This window comes from Microcaecilia unicolor, chromosome 2 (assembly GCF_901765095.1).
Source record: "Microcaecilia unicolor chromosome 2, aMicUni1.1, whole genome shotgun sequence".
Lineage (NCBI taxonomy): Eukaryota > Metazoa > Chordata > Amphibia > Gymnophiona > Siphonopidae > Microcaecilia > Microcaecilia unicolor.
The window spans coordinates 406,438,367-406,460,773 of NC_044032.1; the positions used below are offsets into that span (position 1 = coordinate 406,438,367).

At 45.1% G+C, this 22,407-nt stretch overlaps 1 protein-coding gene across 7 annotated transcripts in view; it reads right to left on the bottom strand.

Moving 5' to 3' along the window:
- ABCG2 (ATP binding cassette subfamily G member 2 (Junior blood group)) overlaps nt 1–22,407 on the bottom strand; it is a 224,180-nt gene that overhangs the window by 85,346 nt on the left and 116,427 nt on the right. For all 7 annotated transcript variants that reach the window (XR_003940662.1, XM_030190666.1, XM_030190667.1 and 4 more), the window contains one exon: nt 11,667–11,890. Coding sequence is in view for 6 of the 7 variants with exons in the window: in XM_030190666.1 (XP_030046526.1) it covers nt 11,667–11,890 (224 nt within the window). In the remaining variant the exon portion in view is untranslated. The remainder of the gene's footprint in view (nt 1–11,666; nt 11,891–22,407) is intronic.

Consider the following 22,407-nt stretch of genomic DNA (forward strand, 5'->3'; position numbering starts at 1 on the left):
CAGAAAGAAATCAAATCGCAATGGAGACCAAGTGTGGGCTGCAACCATGCCTTAAAAAATCCTCTACACCCAAAAATACACGGTCGAAGTGGACCGCATACAAGCTCACAATAGAGCAGTAATCACTGTGTCTGAAGAATCATGTTTAACAATACTATGTAAGCCACACTGAGCCTGCAAATAGGTGGGAAAATGTGGGATACAAATGCAATAAATAATAATAATAATAATAATAATAACTCTGTTCCTCAGAGTCGACCGCGCAAAAAAAACAGGCCATAAGACCTTAAACCTGTGACCTTCAGATTGAAAGACAGCCATGTTCCAGAAAAAAAAAAACTATTTGCTGAAATCAGGGAGGTTTAATAGACAGGAGATGAAGTGACGTCAAAACGCTGAAAACAATTAGGTCAGTCTGAGTTTTCCCTTCCCTGCGCAGCCGTCATCCCTGTATACTCAAAACAAAGCAAGCAAACCTACAAGCTCCTGCATCTACGTTGTCATTCTTTATTGTTGGTAGCATTTTTATTTAATCTCACTTAAATTTTCAAACATGCCAGCTTGTGCAGCATACAAATGTACACAGAGGAAAGATAAAAACGGGATACCTTTTCATAGGTAGAGTAGTAATTTGTTATAAATCTTAATCAGTAGTTAGTTTGAGGGGCTAGTTACAGGGACACCCTAGCATGTGTTATATTCGTACAGAGATTTTTTTTTCTCCTGGTAATGGGCCACTAAAACAGACATGTTATGAGAATCAGGTGCTCAATCTTCAGAGTTTCTATTTATTTATGACATTCATAGATCACATTTAACATGTATTAGGTTGAAACCTGGGAGCATTTGAAAGCTTTTTTTTTTTTTTAACCTATGCCTAGATGGTTTGTGGGAACTTGCTCCTTCTGTTTTGAAGAACGCAGTGGTATATTATAAAATGCACTTAATATTGTTTATTACTGTTATTTACTACTGGTTGATATACAGCAGAAGTTAACAAAGTCAACTTCATGCTTTGTAATATAATTTTTAATAGCATTTTTCTCAGTCATTACCCAAATATAATTATAATGTTAATTATATGACCGTGTCTGCCTCTAATGGTAGCTTTTGTTAACTAAAGCCATGACAGAAAAATATTTGCAAGTGCAATTTTATTATGCAGGCAATACACCACCAAAATACAAAATAGCAAGCAGCACAGTATTAGTCGCCAAGTTTATACAAAGTTGATTATTTTCAGTGGAAAATAAATCTGTTGGCTGACTGCTATGTGAATAGTCCATCACTGTTTAAATATTGCTACCAAGTATTACATATTTAGGGCATAGGTCTTAAACATAGATTGTTTATCTAGACCTTACAAGCACATGGTGTTGCTTAATAAACCAGAAGGGAAAACCAACGTGTGGATAAACAATTTGGTATAAACTGTGTTGTTTATGACTTAACTTGTTATGAAATGCTTTGAGTCTTACTGATCTGTACATGTGTTATGTTATTTTGGCGGGTGGAAACAGTCAGGTGGGCTTATAGGGAGGGAGGGGAATATGGGAGGGGAAGGGTTCTTGGGGTAAAAGTAAACATTTTTATTGTGCCATGTTGGATGGTTCACTGTTTTTTCTTGCTCTATATGAAGATTATCAACCAACATGTTTTGCTTTTAATAAAGATGATTAAAACATAAAAAATAAGTTTAGGATGTTACTGAATTCTATTATTGTCTCACTGTATTTCCAGTTTTGGCACAGTATAAGCCATCACAAGAACAAAATGAGAGATCTGTTTGACAGATATTATTATTATTATTTTGACTTATAAACCACTTGTCCTTGAAACATGCTCAAACAACAGAATAATCCATTTGTGTATCTAAAAGGCAAACTTCTACAAAACAGATGAAGATGTGATTCCATGTGCCCCAATGAAAGGAGAGTTTAATTCTACTTCCATTTAATTTCAATATAGTCCATCATCTTCATAACACCAGGCTTCCCAAGGCACATTACAACAACATTTAAGATGAACCCATCAGGTAACAGGATATCCTCACTGAAATTTGGCCATCTGTATTATATAAAGTGTATTTATTTATTTTTTAGTGTAGAAAAATGAGAACAAAATACAGAGTTTAAAATTGCTGTTTCTACCAGCTATAATAATTTTTAAGCTGTTTTAGTGATATTCAATTGTTATTTCATGATATTTATATCTACATATGGGAAACTTTCAAATAAATTAAAAAGCTGTTCAATAAGTTAAAAAAAAAACTAAACTTTTGTCCTCCACCTTTTAAGGCACTACCTATCCAATTGAAACAGCTTTAGACTTGTTACAGATGGATCAACAATAAAAAAAACAACAATGTGGATGCTGCAGCTCATAGGTTTGCTTGATTTGTTTTGATTAAATGGGGATGATGGCTGCGTTGGGAAGGGGAAACTCAGACTGTCCTAATTGGCTTCCTTGCTTACAATGGAATAGATAGGCTCACTTCCACTCCTGTTTATTAAACCTCCTTTGCTGAAACTACTACACCTTCAAACATGCCATAGTCACACCACTCCTTAAAAAAACCTTCATTGGACCCTACCTGTTCTTCCAACTATTGCCCCATTTCCCTCCTCTCTTTCCTATCCAAGATACTTGAACGTGCTGTTCACCGCCATTGTCTTGACTTTCTTTCATCTCAAGCTATTCTTGATCCACTTCAACCTGGCTTTCGCCCCCTTCATTCAACTGAAACAGCGCTTGCTAAAGTCTCCAATGATCTGTTCCTGGCCAGATCCAAAGGTCTCTATTCTATCCTCATCCTTCTCGATCTATTTGCTGCTTTTGACACTGTTGATCACAGCCTACTCCTTGATACGCTGTCCTCACTTGGATTTCAGGGCTCTGTTCTTTCCTGGTTTTCTTATCTCTCCCAGCGTACCTTTACTGTATACTCTAGTGGATCCTCCTCTACTTCTATCCCACTATCAGTTGGTGTACCTCAGGGATCCGTCCTGGGACCTCTTCTTTTCTCCATCTATACTTCTTCCCTTGGTACTCTGATCTCATCCCATGGTTTTCAGTACCATCTTTAAGCTGATGACTCCCAGATCTACCTCTCCACACCAGAAATCTCAGCTGAAATCCAGGCCAAAGTATCGGCCTGGCTGTCTGGCTTTGCTGCCTGGATGTCTCAGCGCCATCTGAAACTAAACATGACCAAGACTGAGCTTCTCATCTTTCCCCCTAAACCAACGTCTCCTCCTCCCCCATTCTCTATTTCTGTGGATAACAATCTCATCCTTCCTGTCTCATCAGCTCGTAACCTTGGGGTCATCTTCGACTTCTCCCTCTCCTTCTCTGCACATATTCAGCAGACTGCTAAAACCTGTCGTTTCTTTCTCTATAATATCACCAAAATTCACCCTTTCCTTTCTGAGCACACTACCAGAACCCTCATCCACACTCTCATCACCTCTCGCTTAGACTATTGCAACTTGCTTCTCACAGGTCTCCCACTTAGCCATCTCTCTCCTCTTCAATCTGTTCAAAATTCTGCTGCACGACTAATATTCTGCCAGTGTCATTATGCTCATACTAGCCCTCTCCTCAAGTCACTTCGCTGGCTTCCTATCTGTTTCCGCATACAGTTCAAACTCCTCTTATTAACCTATAAGTGCACTCACTCTGCAGCTCCTCAGTATCTCTCCACTCTCATCTCTCCCTACATTCCTCCCTGGGAACTCCGTTCACTGGGTAAATCTCTCTTAACTGCACCCTTCTCCTCTAACTGCTAACTCCAGACTCCGTTCCTTTTATCTTGCTGCACCATATGCCTGGAATAGACTTCCTGAGCCGGTACGTCAAGCTCCATCTCTGGCCGTCTTCAAATCTAAGCTAAAAGCCTACCTTTTTGATGCAGCTTTTAACTCCTAAGCCTTATTCACTTGTTCAGAACCCTTATTTTATCACCCTCACTTTGATATTCCCTTATCTCTTGTTTGTCTTGTTTGTCCTAATTAGATTGTAAGCTCTGTCGAGCAGGGACTGTCTCTTCATGTTCAAGTGTACAGCGCTGCGTACGTCTAGTAGTGCTTTAGAAATGATAAGTAGTAGTACCTGGAGATAATGCCCCCATGGCAGCAATATGTAACATCTCTCACAGAAACTTGGAGCCAACACACAGCACTAAGCCTAGAAACTCCCTTGTACGGGTGCAGAAAAAAAAACCTATTGCACCTGTATTCCCAGGCAGTCTCCCATCCAAGAAGAAACCAGGCTCAACCCTGCTGAACTTCTTAGATCAGATAAGGTCACACACACTCAGGATGGTGTGCCCGTAGGCAATACCTGTACTGCCAATATAAATAGAATTCTACAAGGAAGCAAGGGACATTTCAGGATGTTTAAGCAACTGCCCTCTGAAAAAAAAAAAAAAAACAGAGGAGACAGAAAAGTCTGTAAATGAAAATACAAAATAGGCCCTTTCAGAGGACCAACACACAAGGAGCCCTGCTCTGATGCTGTTCACCATCTCCAGCACTATGAACAGCCTTTAACCAACACAGGAACTATAAGAAAATCTTAACTCACCACAGACAGTGAAGCCTACTAGAGACTGCTGCCATCAATGCACCCACTTAGGCAAACATGGCTTTCCAGCTCAGGTGATTCTTGCTGCCTCTATGCAGAAAGAGACTGCCCTGAAAAGACTCCATTCGAATAGAGGAAGACAGGGGAGCAAAGGACCCTACTGCTGAGCTGGAGTGTAAACATCCCCTCTTTGGGCAGGGTCCATCAATGGAGACTGAGACAGGGATCAAGCCAGAAATCTCCAAAGGCTTAACTAAAAGGAACTGTCAGTTCCCCTACCAGACCTCTGCAACACATAGGCATATGGAGCAGCAGAATAAACGCGGGGGGAAGGTCAGAAGCCCCCAGCCCCAGAGAAGCCCCCAAATTGGTTGATGTACATCCCGAAAAACAAGGTGCACTGCACAAAGACCATCAGATTCCTTCTGGAAAACCTTGCCGTCTAGAACCTATCTGCCCGAGATAGGTGTAAAAACTCCCCCGAGCCCAAAGCTATTGAGGGAGAAGCAGAGAGGGGTCCCAATGACCCCACCACTAACATGGCACCCAGTCACCACTCCTGGAACACTGGATCTACCGCAGAGGGTAGCGAAGCCAATACTGTACCCAAAGAAACCCTCAAAAGGGGTGGGCTACAGACAAATGCTGAGGGGGCGAAAGTCACTTCAACCAGTGGACGTGGAGAAAAAAAACGACAAAGTCTGGGCACAAAACAATTCTCCCAAATAAGGAAAAGTCGGTACAAAGCCTGAAGGGGTCCTCATTGCAGAGGCGAAGCTGCCAACAAAGCCAACAGCCAGAAAGCCGGAGCCGCATCAGGAGGTGCCAAAAGAAAATAGTGCGTACACCAGACGCCTCAGAGCAGGAATCACTTTCAAGAGAAAGAAATCCCTGGTGCCTGCCTGTGCCTCTGTGCACAAGGCAACACATGTCCCCGCTGCCGCCATTTGCTCACAACACGGGCCTCTAATGGTGGCCTCCACTGCCAATACCACGCATTCCACAATGGTAGAAAAAAATGCACTCACCTGAGATGCACAGCCAGACTTCACAGGGGGACCTCCCAGGCAAGATTGCCACCAAACTTGCTCAGTAGGCTACTGTCTATAATTTTTTAGCTATAATGTTCAACTTCAGGTATGCTGCACTATTTCCCATCCCCTATCTTTCTTTACTATCAGCCACATGAAGGAACTTCTGGCTGGTCACAGACTCTGATGGGGCCTCCTGTCGCTAGGGCAACTCAGCTGCCTGGTATAACTTGTTACAAATGTAATGTACAGTACTGTTTATTATACGTACAGTATTCAGTCTCCGTTAACTGACATTAGGCTTACTTGAAGTAATCAGTCATAGTTCTCTGTACACTCTTGTGTCTGTGAGTTTCATAGACTACGTCTGCCAGATGGTAAAAACTGTCACAGCACTGACATCCAGTAGCCTCCAGATAGGCCTGCACGGTGTTGAGACTCTCCAGCGCTCTTGCAAAAGTGACAGGAGGAGGTTGTTGAATTTCGTCAGCATGTGCCTCACTGCTCATTTCTTCATCTGTTCCATCATCAGCCGTTGTTCCCTGCGTGTAGTTGCATATCTCGACATCAGTGCTGTCTTCAGCTGTTTGTAGATTGTAATCAACAACTACGTAGCGATGGAACTCCTCTTCAGTAACATTGGCTGGGATGTCAATAACCTCTTCATCTGACACGTTTGCAACAGCTGCATCTGTTTCGTCCCTCTCCACATCCTTAACAAAGCTTGCCCGCTTGTAGCAGTTAACAATGGTTGCCTGTATAACATGATTCCAGACTTCTTTCTGCATATGTAGGGAATCCAACAGTGACAGATTACGAGCCAGTTCAACAGCACATTTATCCTTGCCAGTCTGGTCATCCATAACGCTCATCAAATGACATAGCACAAGAGCCCGATAATGTTGTTTGAAATTGGCTATTATACTACTACTACTACTTAACATTTCTAGAGCGCTACTAGGGTTACGCAGCGCTGTACAATTTAACAAAGAGAGACAGTCCCTGCTCAAAGAGCTTACAATCTAATAGACAAGTGAACTTGTCTAATAGACAAGTGCCCTAATCCATAGGTTGGATCAGAGAGGTAGTGTTTGGTGGCAGGAAGACCACCTTGACTTTAGACAGCCTGACATCATCCCTGTGTGCAGCACAATTATCACAAAGCAGCAAAATCTGACGCTTTTGTGCCCGCATTCTACTGTCTAACTTCTTTAGCCACTGCTTCCAAATTTCCCCAGTCATCCATGAATTTGCGTTAGCCTTGTATGACACAGGAAGACGCTTAACTTTCTTGAAGCAACGGGGCTGTTTGCTCTTTCCAATGATGAGGGGTTCCAACTTCTCACTCCCATCCATATTGCAGCAAAGGAGGATCATCAGTCGGTCCTTCAACATTTTACTTCCTCTAGTTTCGGCTTGTTTGAATGCAAGTGTTCCATCAGGAATTGCTCACCAGTAGAGACCGTTTTCGTCAGCATTGAAAATGTCACAAGGTACAACTCGTTCAAGATGGTAGGAAGAACTGAAACAACCCAATTTTCAGCACCAAAGTCATCGGCGTCTTGTTTTTCACCATGCTATTTCTTGAATTTTATGTTGTTCCTCTCCTTCCATCTTTCCAACCACCCAACAGTGACTTTGAATTCAGTTAGTCCAAGACTTTCAAGCTAGCTGATTAGCTTTCTCCATAAGCAGTGGACCACAGACAGGAAACTGTCTGCTCCTGACTTGAGAAAACCACCGAAGAAGAGCATCTTCTACATCCTCAGCTTTTCCCGCCCGTTTACGTTTCCTGTGTGGATTTGTATTGTTTTGCCAGTCTTCCAGAAGCTGATCTTTCTGCTTCAAGATACGTGAAATTTAACTGGGATTGACACCATATTCTTTAGCAATAGATGCTTGACTTGTTTGTTTTCTAATTTTTTAAGAACTTCTATTCGTTCAGCCAGTGTTAAAGTCTTACAGTTGCGCGATGACGACGACGACTCCAGTGTACATTCTAACAACTTTCTTTTGCTTATTCTGCCTGTGGCAGTATAACCGAGATTTCAAATTTATCGCCCCTTTTTCACGTACCAATCGGCTTCCAAATTCCATACGTGCGCATATACTGCATCTTTCCTGCAGAGGAGCGATCTTAAACCATGCATATAAGCGAACCTTGCACTTATCAGTGGTGCGCTAAACCGACGTTTGTCCCCATAGAAATTGATGGCGCCAAAAACGGGACCGAAGTACGGCATGCAGTTAAACAGAGCATGCGCTTATCCGACATGCACTTAAATGGAGTGCACTGTATATGTTCTGTACCCCAAGAAGAGTGAATCTAGATGTTTACATTAAGAAGTTAAGATATTTTATGTACCTTGAATGAAAATGTTTTATACTGCTCCAGAACAAAGACAGTGCCTTTCTAGGCAACTGCCTACTTTGCCCCAATTTGTTTAAATTGCCTTCTCTTTCACCATATTATTTCAGACACAAGAGGGATATTTCTACATAACATATATACAATTTTTGATGGTAATTGTAAACAGCTGGCATCTTAAACTATCTTCTTCAACTTTCTATTTGTAATGAGAGCTCAAAATATGCATGTGTAAACTAAATCTATGTAGAAGTGTTTGTACAGGGACATGTAACGTGTATATGACTTCTGATATCCTCTTTTTGGTCAGACCAGCATGGCCATTGATTTTTATTCTATCTTACATATACCTTTAACAGTGTAAAGCATGAAATCTGAGAACACTTGAGTTAATGGCATGTTGTTAAGGAATTGAGCAAATATTATGTGGATTGTTTAGCTTGCTGGAAACTATGAGGACCTCTAAGTGGAAGCCTTCCAGATGCAGCATGATGCCTTCCACGTGAAGTCCTGCCTGTGTCAACCTTGCAACTGTGTACAAACTGCTGCTTCACAATACCAGAACCTACACTGACCTCTGTCAATTCTTCTGATGCCAGGATTGTCTACCTATCAAATCAATAAACTTTTAAGTGACTTTGAATACCCTGATTTCTAGCTGCGTACATTTCAAAACCACACATTATGGACTCTTCAAAATTTTTATTTTAATTTCTGAATTATCTCCTTACATCACAAGGTGTTTTATGCACTGTTGTTGTTAATTGCTTACACATTGCTAATACTTATGACTCTTGCTACACCACATGTTGATGATTTTATACCTATTATTTCTATTGCTGCCTCTTCCTAGTGCTCTTTTATCACTTCCTGTTTTTCTAATTTTCTTCCCTTTCTTCCAGGTGTTCTTCTTGGACTCCTTGGTTTTCTAGCTTTCTAGTACACTACATGCTGCCCCCAAGGCTCTTCTTAGCAACCTGCTGCCCTGTTGCAGCTGCAGAACCTAGGTCCCGAACCACTCTTTTTTTAACAGCTGATAACAGGTATGTTCTGGACTGGGGGGGGGGGGGGTTCGGTGAGGAAGGCTACAGTCCAAACTCTAGGAGGAAAGGGACAACGGGGTGAGGCAGGGACCCAGGCCACCAGGTATGCCCCTAAAATTGGCACAGAGCCTGTAGGAGTATTTACCTGAGATCTCACCTTTGCTGGTCTTGGCCTATACAGCCATTATTATAACAATATGGATTACAGCTTGTGGCCTGTATGCATCAGTAACCTGCTTTGTCAAAGAAACATTAGTGCTGAGCATAGCAAGATGACTTCATCCAAGGACATATTCTGTGTTGCAAACTAGCCGTTATCTCCTGGGAAGATTGGAGAAGAGAGACACACATGGCTCCAGGAGTATGTGAGCAGACAGGGAGGTTTGCATGCCTTCGATAAGTTTCATGGCTAGAACAAAGGCTCGCTTCGTGGCCATGAAGCAGGCTGAACATTTTTACACCATCTGTGATTGGTCCACAGGTATCATCTGACCCTTGGATACCAAAAGTTTGGACTGAAGAAAAAAGAAGAAAGGAGACGACCGGAAGACTTGCAGGTGGATAGAAGGCTCGAGAATAGCCAGAGACTGATTTTCCTAAACACCAGTGAACTGCATACCTTGTAACAAATTCACAAGGTTCGCTCAGCTACAGTTTACAGCCTTACTTATGACTGTGCGATCTTGGACTTTATTCCTGGACTGAGAGACTCACTGCGGCGTCAGCTGGAGTCTAAGAGGAAGAATCTGCTTCTTTACCATTGGAAGTCTGCCACAGACTGCAGGGTGAGATAACAGGATTTACTACCTATGGTCATGGGGATAATTAGTTCTTTGCTTTGTCTGTGATAGATGGGTTAGGTCATGACTTATGGTCTATGAATTTAGCTGTTAACGGTATTTTGTATAAGACGTGTGGTGTAACTTCTAATGCTGATCATTAAGATATCAGTATTGTCATTGGTTGTGTAATCACTCATTTAGTTAGTCCATTAGGATAATCATATTCCATTATCTATATTTTGGGTGATAATCTATTTTTATAGCAAGTTATTTTGAATTTTGCTTGGCATTTTGCTTCAGAACTATTTATATATGTATTTCTTTACTTAATAAATAATATATATTCCATCTGTGGCATTGTTTCTTTTTTACAACAACTAGTTAGTCATTGGGCTAAAGAGGTACGCTCCCCTAGACACGAGTCCAGAATAATTGCTATTTAGTAGTGTTCTGAAAGCTAAGTACTTCTGGATACCTACAAGCCCAAACACCCCTTAAGCTCAACTGGCCAAAAGGCCCAGGAGTAGGCCCAAGAGACAAATCCAGGAGCTCAGAGACACAGTCTACCACCTGCTAGAGATAGAGATATACTGAAGGAGAAGCTGACCATCTGGTATCACTGCCTTCAGCTTTGTAATCTCTATCTCCACCAGTCCCTGGATTCATCTGCTGCATACGCTAAGGAAGAAAGATTTCACTACAGTTCTTGATTTGGTACCGCACAAAAGGCAAATTTGCTACCAAGGGTTAAGTATAGCATTTGCAAATGGATAAGACACTGGGTGAAGGGGAGGCCACACAGGGTCACAGTTCTAGTAGAAATAAGGGGACAAGTGGGGTTTCATAGGGGGGTGTGTTACTATATTGGCCTGAACATAAGAATCCTCTTATATTCAAGATAATACAGAATAAAAAAAAAATAATTTAATTATTCTAATCTAATCTAACTGAATCCTCCACTGCCAGGTAGCACCAAGCTACGTGGCATCACTGGCATGCATGTTTAGTATGCAAAATAACTAAAATATGAAAAGGAAATTAGTCCAGGAGGTGTCTCCAAGATGGCAGCCATGTGAGAAGAGCAGTTTGAGTTTCTCTGTACTCCTTATTAAAATATGAGGAAGAAGTGTAAGGGCCAAAGCCAATCTTACCCTGCAGAAATGGCAAGAAGCCCTTTGTCCAGGATGATGGACACCATATTCTCTGCAGGATCCCAGGTCAAGAGGCTCCAGATGGGCCAGCAATGCAAGAGCCTGGGGAAGATTTGCTGGGCTTATCGTTCATCGGTGATACATCTCTGAACCCAGAGCAGTCCATCCAGTATCTTTTCCGGACGGATCCCGACTCAAGATGGTTGTTGGTGAACCCCCAAGTGTGGGATGGAGCTCAATTTTGGTTGAACTACCCATGTAAATGTGTGGTCAAATGGCAAGTCTCTAAATATATCTTTAATAACACTCAATAATAAACCACTTTCCTTGCTGGGAAACAAACCACCCCTATGGTCTCTTCACTTCCTGTTACATCTACACCTTAGGGATAGAGTTGATCTCCACATTATAATATAATGACTGGGAATTATGTCTAAGTTTCTTTAGTTTTGATTGCATAGAATTATGTAGAGCATGCTCCCCTTTCATTGAGGGCCTAGTAGTAATTAGAAGACAGATTTTTCCTTTCAATGTTTACCTTGTATTTATTTTATACTCTGTTACTGTATTATTTTTTGTTTGAAATGGAAGAAAATAAAGAAAAAGAAGTTAGCCACCATTTTTCACTTGTTTTGGATTCCCAAAATGCTTTACTGACCCGTAGCCCATCATAAACCAAAGTTTAGAAGACAGTTTTAAATACGTACTTGATGTCAGACAAAATGTCTTTCTCAGTGGTTTTCCGACAGCAGCAGACACCTGTCCTGACCTTCACCCTGTAACAGATGTTATGAAAAGACACAGTGGCACCTGCGTGGGTCTTCTGAAAGTCTGAGGACAGCTTTCTTAAGGGGAGGCCATTAGCATCTGGTTCTGACATCTGGACAGTGGTATCTGCTTGCTTCTTATCCATTGTGGAAGGGCACCACTCCTATATATGACAGGCAAGCAAAGGTAGTGTAAAGAGAGTGGGAAGTGGACCAATGGGAGTTAGTGTTCATCCACCTAGGTGGATCAGGCAAGCAAAAGGAATACATCACAATGCAACTTTTCTTGACATGCACTTCTAGTAAGAAATCAAAATCAGGCTTCCAGTTCTTACAGTCTAAATATGTTTTTCAGACTCCAAAATGAATATTCAGGAGATCTGCATGCATTGCAGCAACTCTCTAAGGGCCTGATGCTCAAAACTTAACGCCAATGTTAGAGCCAAATAGCACTGGACTAGCGCCTGTGCTAATCTGCGCAGAATGCTCAGAGGGCTCTAACCCAAGAAACAGCATGCACACCATAAATGCCACTACTTGTATTTAAAGTAGTCAAACGGATGTAAATGAGGCCATTTGTTATTCCCTCTCAATGCTCAGAGAACAGCGCATGAGCAAACCATGCTCTTACCGCTGGAAAAATAACACCAGCTCTGAACAGGCATTGGGAGGGGGTTTGAAGAGAGCTTTTCTTGTGAGTCTCTGTTTACAATCTGCCAGTTTTGATTTGTTTCGGAAATGGAAGGATGCCCATGCAAACCTCTAAGTGCCGGTATTGAAAAACAAATATACGCGAGTTCGAGCAAACCCGAAAGTGAAAGCATACACTGGCACCTGTTTTCTACGCTTAAACATAAGCTTTTCAAGTGAAAAAATGTTTTGAAAAGCTTATATTTAAAGGCACAGAAGAACAGCACTGGTGTGTTCTTGGTTTTCGGGATTGCCTGGTGAATGCGCACAAGAGCTCGCTTACTGTGAAACTCCGACTGCGCACGTGCCAAGCATGTTCCTCTTCCTTGCTTTTGATTTTACTCATGCATATAATTTGAATGCCATTAGCACTGAGGATTGGAGGACTGTATTTCTGTGCTGTTCCCGCAGTATAGGACCAGCACTGTTCGCTTCAACGCCAGAGCTTTGAGCATCTGGGCCTAAGTTACAGTTAGTTAATATATCTTGTTCATCCTAAAAATATGGACCATTTTAGGCCTTCTTTGACTGGAGATTGACCCCTTTAAACACTCTTGTCTATTAAACACAAGAGTTTTAAAACATGTGGAGAAGCATACGAGGACCAAGTCAGACTTTGGACATTTTATGCTAAACGTTCCAAATCCAAATAGAAAGCATGACCATTTTCGAAACACCAAAATGTCTTTTTTTTTTTCCAAAAATACAGTTGTAGCAAGGTTTTGTGCTCTGTGCGTTTATCTTTTCAGGCCATTTTGGAAAAAAAAGAAAGTACAAGTAAAAAACGTTGACAATCAAGCCTTTGGAATGTAGGAGGGGACAGCAGACTGGTACCCCAGACATCCCAGGAGAGAAATGGGGCACCCTAGGGGGCACTGCTATGGACTTCGTATAAATGCTCCCAGGTACACATCTCACCATTGCTCCCTTATCTTGTCTGGTGAGCCCTCCAAAACCCACTAACCCCTACTGTACACCACTACAAGGTAAAATTATGTATCATACCTGATAATTTTCTTTCCATTAATCATAGCTGATCAATCCATAGACTGGTGGGTTGTGTCCATCTACCAGCAGGTGGAGATAGAGAGCAAACTTTTGCCTCCCTATATGTGGTCATGTGCTGCCGGAAACTCCTCAGTATGTCGATATCAAAGCTCCATCCGCAGGACTCAGCACTTAGAGAATTACACCCACGAAGGGACACTCTGCCCAGCTCACCACCGCCGAAACGGGGGAGGGGAATTAACCCAGCTCATCCCCACACAAGTGGGGGAGGGGAATCCGTCCAGCTCATCCCCGCGGAGCGGGGGAGGGACACCACACCCGCCGATGCGGGGGGATCTGGCTTATCCTGCAACCGCAACCGCGGGAGGAGCTGACTGACCCTAACACCGCCGAAGCGGGAGGGGTACAAAGCTGCCCTACAACCGCACGAAGCGGGAGGGAGTGCCAGCAGAATTTTAAGTCTCAATCCAGCCCCGTAAAACGGAGGGGAGAGGAATGCAGCAGCTCACTGTAACACAAACTCGTCTCAACTCTTGAAGAATCCAAGTGAAAAAACTTGAACACGAAGTCTTACTGAAGTAACTGAAGACTAAACTTGAACCTGAAATGCAACCAGAATAAAAACAGTACAGATATCTGGGAGGGGCTATGGATTGATCAGCTATGATTAATGGAAAGAAAATTATCAGGTATGATACATAATTTTACCTTCCATATCATCAAGCTGATCAATCCATAGACTGGTGGGATGTACCGAAGCAGTACTCACCCAGGGCGGGACACTGAAATCCCTGACCTCAACACTGAAGCTCCAAACCGGGCCTCCGCCCGTGCAGCCACAGTCAAACGGTAATGCTTGGAGAATGTATGAGCCGAAGCCCAAGTTGCCGCCTTGCATATCTCTTCCAAGGAGACGGATCCGGCCTCTGCCATCGAGGCCGCCAGAGCTCTCGTGGAGTGAGCCTTCAGCTGGATAGGCGGCACCTTCCCCGCAGCCACATAAGCCGCTGCAATGGCTTCCTTGACCCATCTTGCCACTGTAGGCTTAGCAGCCTGCAGACCCTTACGAGGACCTGCAAACAGGACAAACAGATGATCCGATTTCCGGAAATCATTGGTCACTTCCAAGTATCTGATGATGACTCGTCTCACATCCAGATATTTAAGAGCAGAGTACTCCTCTGGGTAGTCCTCCCTACGAAAGGAAGGGAGACAGAGCTGCTGATTCACATGGAAGCGAGAAACAATCTTGGGCAGAAAGGAAGGCACTGTGCAAATAGTCACTCCTGCCTCAGTGAACTGCAGAAAAGGCTCTCGACATGAGAGCGCCTGGAGCTCGGAAACTCTTCTGGCTGAAGTGATAGCCACCAAAAAGACTGCTTTCAACGTCAGGTCTTTCAGAGATGCCCTCGACAAGGGTTCAAACGGCGGCTTCTGCAATGCTCTTAGCACCAGGTTGAGATTCCACGCAGGCACCACTGAGTGCAGAGGAGGGCGCAGGTGATTAACTCCCTTGAGAAAGCGCACCACATCTGGCTGCGAAGCCAGGGAAGCACCCTTCAGGCGGCCCCTGAAGCAAGCCAGAGCCGCTACCTGGACTTTAAGGGAACTGAGCGACAGGCTTTTCTCCAGACCTTCTTGCAGGAACGCCAACACTGAAGAAATTGGAGCAGTGAAGGGAGAAAGTGAGCCTGCTTCACACCACGCTGCAAAGATACGCCAAACCCTGGCGTAAGCAGTAGAAGTAGAGCGCTTCCTCGCTCTCAGCATAGTGGCGATGACCTTGTCTGAGAAGCCCTTCTTCCTCAGACGCTGCCGCTCAATAGCCAGGCCGTAAGACCAAAGGGGGAGGGATCCTCCATCACCAAGGGACCCTGATGTAACAGGCCCTGCTCCACTGGCAGCCGCAGAGGATCGTCGACTGAGAGCCTGATCAAGTCCGCATACCAGGGACGTCTGGGCCAATCCGGACCCACCAGGATTACCCTGCCGGGATGCTTTGCCACCCGGTCTAGCACCCTGCCCAACATGGGCCAGGGCGGGAACACATAGAGGAGCTCTTGTGTCGGCCACTGTTGGAGAAGAGCATCTACTCCCAGGGATCGAGGGTCCCGTCCTCTGCTGAAAAAGCGCGGCACTTGGCAATTGGCCGATGACGCCATCAGATCTAGGCTCGGCTGGCCCCAGCGCTTCGTGATGTCCAAGAACGCCTGAGCAGATAGCTGCCACTCTCCGGGCTCCAAGGTATGGCGACTGAGAAAGTCCGCCTTGACATTCATGACTCCGGCAATGTGGGCCGCTGAAAGCTGCTCCAGGTTCGCTTCCGCCCACTGGCAAAGATTCATAGCCTCCTTGGCTAGAGGGGCGCTCTTGGTACCTCCCTGGCGGTTGACATAGGCCACAGCCGTGGCATTGTCCGACAGGACCCGTACAGGCTTCAACACCAGTACCGGGATGAACTCCAAAAGCGCCAACCGAATGGCTCTGAGTTCCAGGAGGTTGATAGACCACTTTGCCTCTGCAGGAGACCAGAGCCCCTGCGCTGTCCTTCCCAAGCAGTGGGCTCCCCAGCCCGACAAAGAGGCGTCCGTCGTGACGACAATCCACTCTGGGGTCACCAGAGGCATTCCCGCAGACAACTTGTCTGTCTGCATCCACCAGCTCAGCGCCTTGCGCACTGCTGGGTCCAAGGGAAGGCGCACAGCATAATCCTCCGACATCGGAGTCCAGCGCTGCAGCAAAGAGTGTTGAAGTGGTCTCATATGAGCCCTGGCCCAGGGCACTACTTCCATCGTGGCCGTCATAGAGCCCAACAGCTGCACATAGTCCCAAGCCCGAAGAGGAAAGGCTACTAGGAACTGGTCCACCTGAGCCTGAAGTTTGACAATTCGATTGTCTGGCAGGAACACTCTGCCCACTTGGGTGTCGAATCGAACTCCCAGGTACTCCAGGGACTGAGTCGGGCGCAGCTGGCTCTTCTCCCAGTTGATGATCCATCCCAGGGAGCTCAAAAGAGCAACTACCCGGTCCACAGCTTTGTCGCACTCTGCATAAGAGGGGGCTCGGATCAACCAGTCGTCCAGATAAGGATGGACTTGTACCCCTTCCTTTCGTAGGAAGGCCGCGATGACCACCATTACTTTGGAAAAGGTCCGCGGAGCAGTAGCCAACCCGAATGGGAGGGCTCTGAACTGGAAGTGTCGTTCCAGGACTGCAAAACGCAGAAAGCGTTGATGAGGAGGCCAGATGGGAATATGCAGGTACGCTTCCTTGATGTCCAAGGAGGCCAAGAACTCTCCTGCCTTCACTGCCGCTATAACAGAGCGGAGAGTCTCCATGCGAAAGTGCCGCACTTTCAAGGCCCGATTGACCCCTTTGAGGTCGAGGATAGGCCGGACAGAACCTCCTTTCTTTGGTACCACAAAGTAAATGGAGTAACGTCCCTTGCCAAGCTGACTTTCTGGCACCGGAACGACCGCGCCCAGGCGGATCAGATTGCCCAAGGTCTGCTGCACTGCCACAGCTTTGACCGGAGACTTGCAGGGAGAGAGTACAAACCCGTCTCTTAAGGGTTGGCAGAACTCTAGCTTGTAGCCGTCTCTGATGACTTCCAGCACCCACGCGTCTGAAGTTATTGTGGTCCACTCGCCCAGAAACGAGGACAGCCGTCCTCCAATCTGCACTGGGGCGTGGACCAAGGTCCCGTCATTGGGTACGAGACCCTGGGGAAGGACCGGAGGGAGCACCTCCGGGACGGCGGTCTCTGCGAAAGGAATGCTGCTTGGGGGAGAAATTCCTCTTGAAGGAAGAGGGGGCAGAGGAACCTGACTTGCCCGGGCGGTACCGACGGGCTTCCTGCAACCGTCCTCTGTAGGTACCGGGACGAGTACTAGCCCGAGCCCTGACCTCTGGTAATTTCTTGCCCTTAGACGTGCCGAGATCGGTCACGATTTTGTCCAGCTCGACCCCAAAGAGCAGCTTGCCTTTAAAAGGCAATCTAGCCAGGCGGGATTTAGAGGCGTGGTCAGCAGACCAATGTTTCAGCCAAAGCCACCGCCGCGCAGAGATTGTCTGAGCCATGCCTTTAGCTGAGGCCCTCAAGACATCATACAGCAAGTCTGCCAAATAGGCTAAGCCCGATTCCAGGGCCGGCCAATCAGCCCTCAAGGAAGGATCCGAGGGGGAAGCCCGCTGCACCATAGTCAGGCACGCCCTGGCCACATAGGAGCCGCAAACTGAGGCCTGCAAACTTAAAGCAGCCGCCTCAAAGGACGACCTTAAGGCCGCCTCCAATCTTCTGTCTTGGGCGTCCTTTAGGGCCATGCCACCTTCCACCGGCAACGCCGTTTTCTTAGTCACCGCAGTGATTAAAGAATCCACGGTAGGCCACAGATAGGCCTCACGTTCACTCACAGCCAAAGGATAGAGGCGGGACATAGCCCTAGCCACTTTAAGGCTCGCTTCCGGGACATCCCATTGAGCCGAAATTAAGGTGTGCATGGCATCATGCACGTGGAAGGTTCTAGGCGGGCGCTTCGTCCCCAGCATAATGGCAGAGCCAACAGGGGCTGAGGGAGAGACGTCCTCCGGAGAGAAAATCTTCAAAGTGTCCATGGCCTGTATCAACAGGTTGGGCAAATCCTCTGGGCCAAAAAGCCGCGCTGCAGAGGGGTCATCCGCTCCATCCGAGCGGGGATCCGTCTCCTCCAAGGAATCCGCAAAGGACCGTTGGGAGACCTCAGACACGCTGCCCTCATCTACATCGGAGGAGACAAAGTCCTCCAAGGCCTGGGAATCAACCCGAGGGCGTTTACCTCTGGGAACCTCAACCTCTTTACCAGACGAGGGAGCAGGGGCAGCGTTTTGCATGAGGAAGGCCTGATGCAGCAGCAAAACAAACTCGGGGGAGAAACCCCCCAGACTGTGCACTTCCGCAGCCTGGGCCACAGCCCTAGCCGCACCCTCAACCGGCGCTCGCAAGAGCGGGGGAGAGACATGCTGCGCATCCAAAATGGCGTCCGGCGCGACACTCCGCGAAGGAGCCGCGCGGGAAGAACGGCGCTTAACTTTAGCCGCTTTTGTGCCGTCGCCCAAATTAAGGGCGTTCATGGCATGTCTCCAACCTCAAGGGCGGCCCACGAAGAAGCCGTCCGAGCCGCGTGGCCGGCCAAGATGGCGGAGGCGAGGAGCGGGGGATGGGCATTTATGGCGGGAAAAACCGCCACGCCGGAGGAAGGACCGGGACATTCATCGGTCACGAAACTGTCACCCAACAAGGGCGAATCAGGCTTTAAGACCCCCGCATCCCCTCTAGAAGCGCTCAAGCGATCCGGGGAGCGACCCTTTGCGCCCTCGCCCTCCGACGCCATATGCCACGAGGAGAAGAATCGGGGAACCCCCTGCCCGCTATAAAAAGGTAAAAATTACCTGCTTGCCGCTCCGAGCTGCAACGACCTGGTGTCCCAGTGAGTAGCTGCAATGAACGTTTAAATAAACGTTGAAATAAACGCCTTTAAAGACGTTCAAAAATTTTTTTTTTTTTTTTTTTTTTAACGGAGCCAGCGGGAGGGGGGAGAAAAGGAGGGACCTGGCACCACCAGGTTTGCACTTGCTCAAAAGAGCCTTCAACCCCAGGCACTCAACAAAACCTAAAAATTAGGCTTGGAGGCCTAGCCAGAGCTGCTGCTGTGTGTGACCACCACCTGCTGAGATAGAGAACATACTGAGGAGTTTCCGGCAGCACATGACCACATATAGGGAGGCAAAAGTTTGCTCTCTATCTCCACCTGCTGGTAGATGGACACAACCCACCAGTCTATGGATTGATCAGCTTGATGATATGGAACAGCCCTTATGGGTGAAAAAGAAACTCATATATGGGTACAGTTGGTTTCTGGAGGGCTCACAGTTTCCACCACAAGTGTAACTGGTAGAGGGAGGTATGGGCCTGGGTTCACCTGTCTACAGTGCAGTGCACCACCACTACACTACTCCAGGGACCTGCATGCTGCTCTAATGGTCCTGGCTATAACATCTGAGGCTGTCATAGATGCTGATGAGTACTATTTTTATTCACATTTTTGGGGGGTGGGGGTCATCCCCGATTCCCTCCAGTGGTCATCTGGTCATTTAGGGCACATTTGTAGTGCCTTACTCGTTCTGAAAACAGGTCTAGACAAAACAATTGAAGTTTTCACTCTTAGGCGTTTTTGTTTTGTTCCATTATGGCTGTAAAATGCACAAGTGTTAGGCCCGCCCTAATCCCACATTCGAAACACCCATGACACACCCTGTTGTGATCTGGATGCACTGCAGATGAAATGCATATATAAATATCTGCAAAAAAGGTTTTGAAAATACCGATTTGCACATTTTGAGAAGAAATCCATCCAAATGGTGCTTCATGACACTTTTGAAAATGAGCCCCATACTGTAACACATACTAGGGGTTAGGACTGCTATTTATCTAGGTACCAGCACTGGATATCGGAGGTACCTGATAACTTCCAGCAGCCACCAGTGACTCAGATATTCAGTGCTAGCAGCTAGATATGGTTTGATATTGAATATTTGGGTATAAATCAGACTCAAATGGCCAGCATTTACAAAAATGCTAACTGTTGCAGGCTGGATATTGACTAGTAGATGTCTAAGTAGCAGAGCCCCCAGGATATTGACTAGAACATGCCTACTTAGCACAGCCCCCAGAATGCACCAAATCCTGTCCCCTTTTCAGATGGATTATTTTTAGCCATATAACAATTTCTACACCCAACATTATACACTCATAGGAATCTTTTTTAAATAGCAGATGTCTGCACTGGGTATGTGCTCAATAGCAGGGCTATGAAGTCAAAATTGGAGTTGGAAGCCATTTTGGAAGGAGCTGGAGTTGGTAAAAATGTACTGACTGACTACAACTTCAAAATAAAAACTTACGTTATAAAATATGGTAAATTTTATACTTAATACCTATTCATCCTGTATCTAAAGTACTGGTAAACATAAATTGTATTTATCTGAACTTTGGATCCAGTACAAAAAATTTAGGGGTCCTTTTACTAAGGTGCATTGAAAACGGCCTGTGGTAGTGTAAGTGCGGGTTTTAGGCACGCACTGGTCCATTTTTCAGCACACCTGTAAAAAAAGGCCTTTTTAAAATATTTGCCGAAAATGGACATGTGGCAAAATAAACATTGGCGCGCGTCCATTATGGGTATGAGACCTTACCGCCAGCCATTGACCTAGCGGTAAAGTCTCAAGCGGTAACTATGCAGTAATGACCTATGTGCGCCAAAATTGAAATTACTGCAATAGCCACGCGGTAGCCGGGCGGTAACTCCATTTTGGCGCGCGTGAACACTTGCGTGGCTTAGTAAAAGAGCCCCTTAAAGCTTAATAACAATAGGAGTCTGAGTCGGACAGTAGAAAAAATAGAGGAGTCGGAGTTGAAGGTTTGGTGTACAGACTCCACAGCCCTGCTCAAAAGAGAAGGCGTTGTGCTGCAGCAGCCTCTAATGGGTTAATATTCAAAAATTCTTATGCAGTCGGTGGTGTGAATATAAAGCCAGTGTAGACAGTGTCTTCTTCACCTGTCATAGGGCAGACTCCTATATTATCTTCTCCTGTGCAGTGCCAACTCCACTCGCTGAACTTGATGATGTGAAACCAGTGGCTTCAAATCCATCTTATATTCAGTTATTTAATCCTTAAATCCATCTTTTTTTTTAATTCATATATCTATTTGACTAAAAGTATATCATGAGAAACAGTCTTTTGAAAAGGATTGACCAAACACTTCCGTGAAAGAAAGTGTGAAGGAAAAGAAAATTCATTGTACTATCTTTGTAAAAAAGAAATCCTGACACTGGCTGTTAAGGTATTTTTTATTTGTATTTATTTGACATTTTGATATACTGCCATGTGAAGAAATCAAGTGAAGTAGGGGCCTACTTTCCTTTATAAGCTAGGATTCAAATAGGCGCTGTCTTGGTGTCTAAATATATGCACCGCCCGGCTTCCCCTATGTCCATCTCAATCACAGACTATGGACTTTTCCTTCAGGAACCTGTAAAACCTTTTTTAAACCCAAATATGCTAACCGTCATTACCACACCCTCTGGCAATGAGTTCCAGGGCTTAACTATTCTTTCCTCCTATTTGTTTCAAAAATATTTCCATGTAACATAACATAGTAACATAGTAGATGACGGCAATTTCATCAAGTGTCCCCTGGTCTTTGTACTTTATAAAAGAGTGAAAAAATTGATTCACTTTTACCCATTCTACTCAGGATTTTGTAGACCTCAACCATATCTTTTCCAAGCTGATGAGGCCTAATCTCTTTATCTTATCCTCATTTGAGAGGAGTTCCATCCCCTTATCATTTTGGTCTCTCTTCTTTGAACCTTTTCTAATTCTGCTATATCTTTGAATGTACTACGCAAGGTGGGGCCACACCATGGAGCTATACAGACGCATAATAATATTCTTGGTCTTATTTTGCATCCCTTTCCTATTAATTTCTAGCATCCTGTTTGCTTTTTTGGCCACCACCGCACACTGGACGAAGATTTCAATGTATTGTCTACAATGACACCTAGATATTTTTCTTGAGTGCTGACTCCTAACATGGACCCTAGCATCAAGTAACTATGATTTGGATTATTCTTCCCAATGTGCATCACTTTGCATTTCTCCATATTAAATTTCATCTGCCATTAGGATGCCTCCAGTTTCCTAATGTCTTCCTGCAATTTTTCACAACCCGCATGTGTTTTGACAACTTTGAATTACTGTCATATCTTGACTATTGCAATTCAGTGTATATGGGTTGCACAAAGGGGTTATTAAAGACACTTCAGACTATGCAAAACTAATATGACAGTGTTTCCTCATTTGATGTCAGACTTCACTGGGTACGAATTGAAACCAGAGTTCTTTTTAAATGCTTATTTTCTTTTTAAAAATTGTATATGGTTTG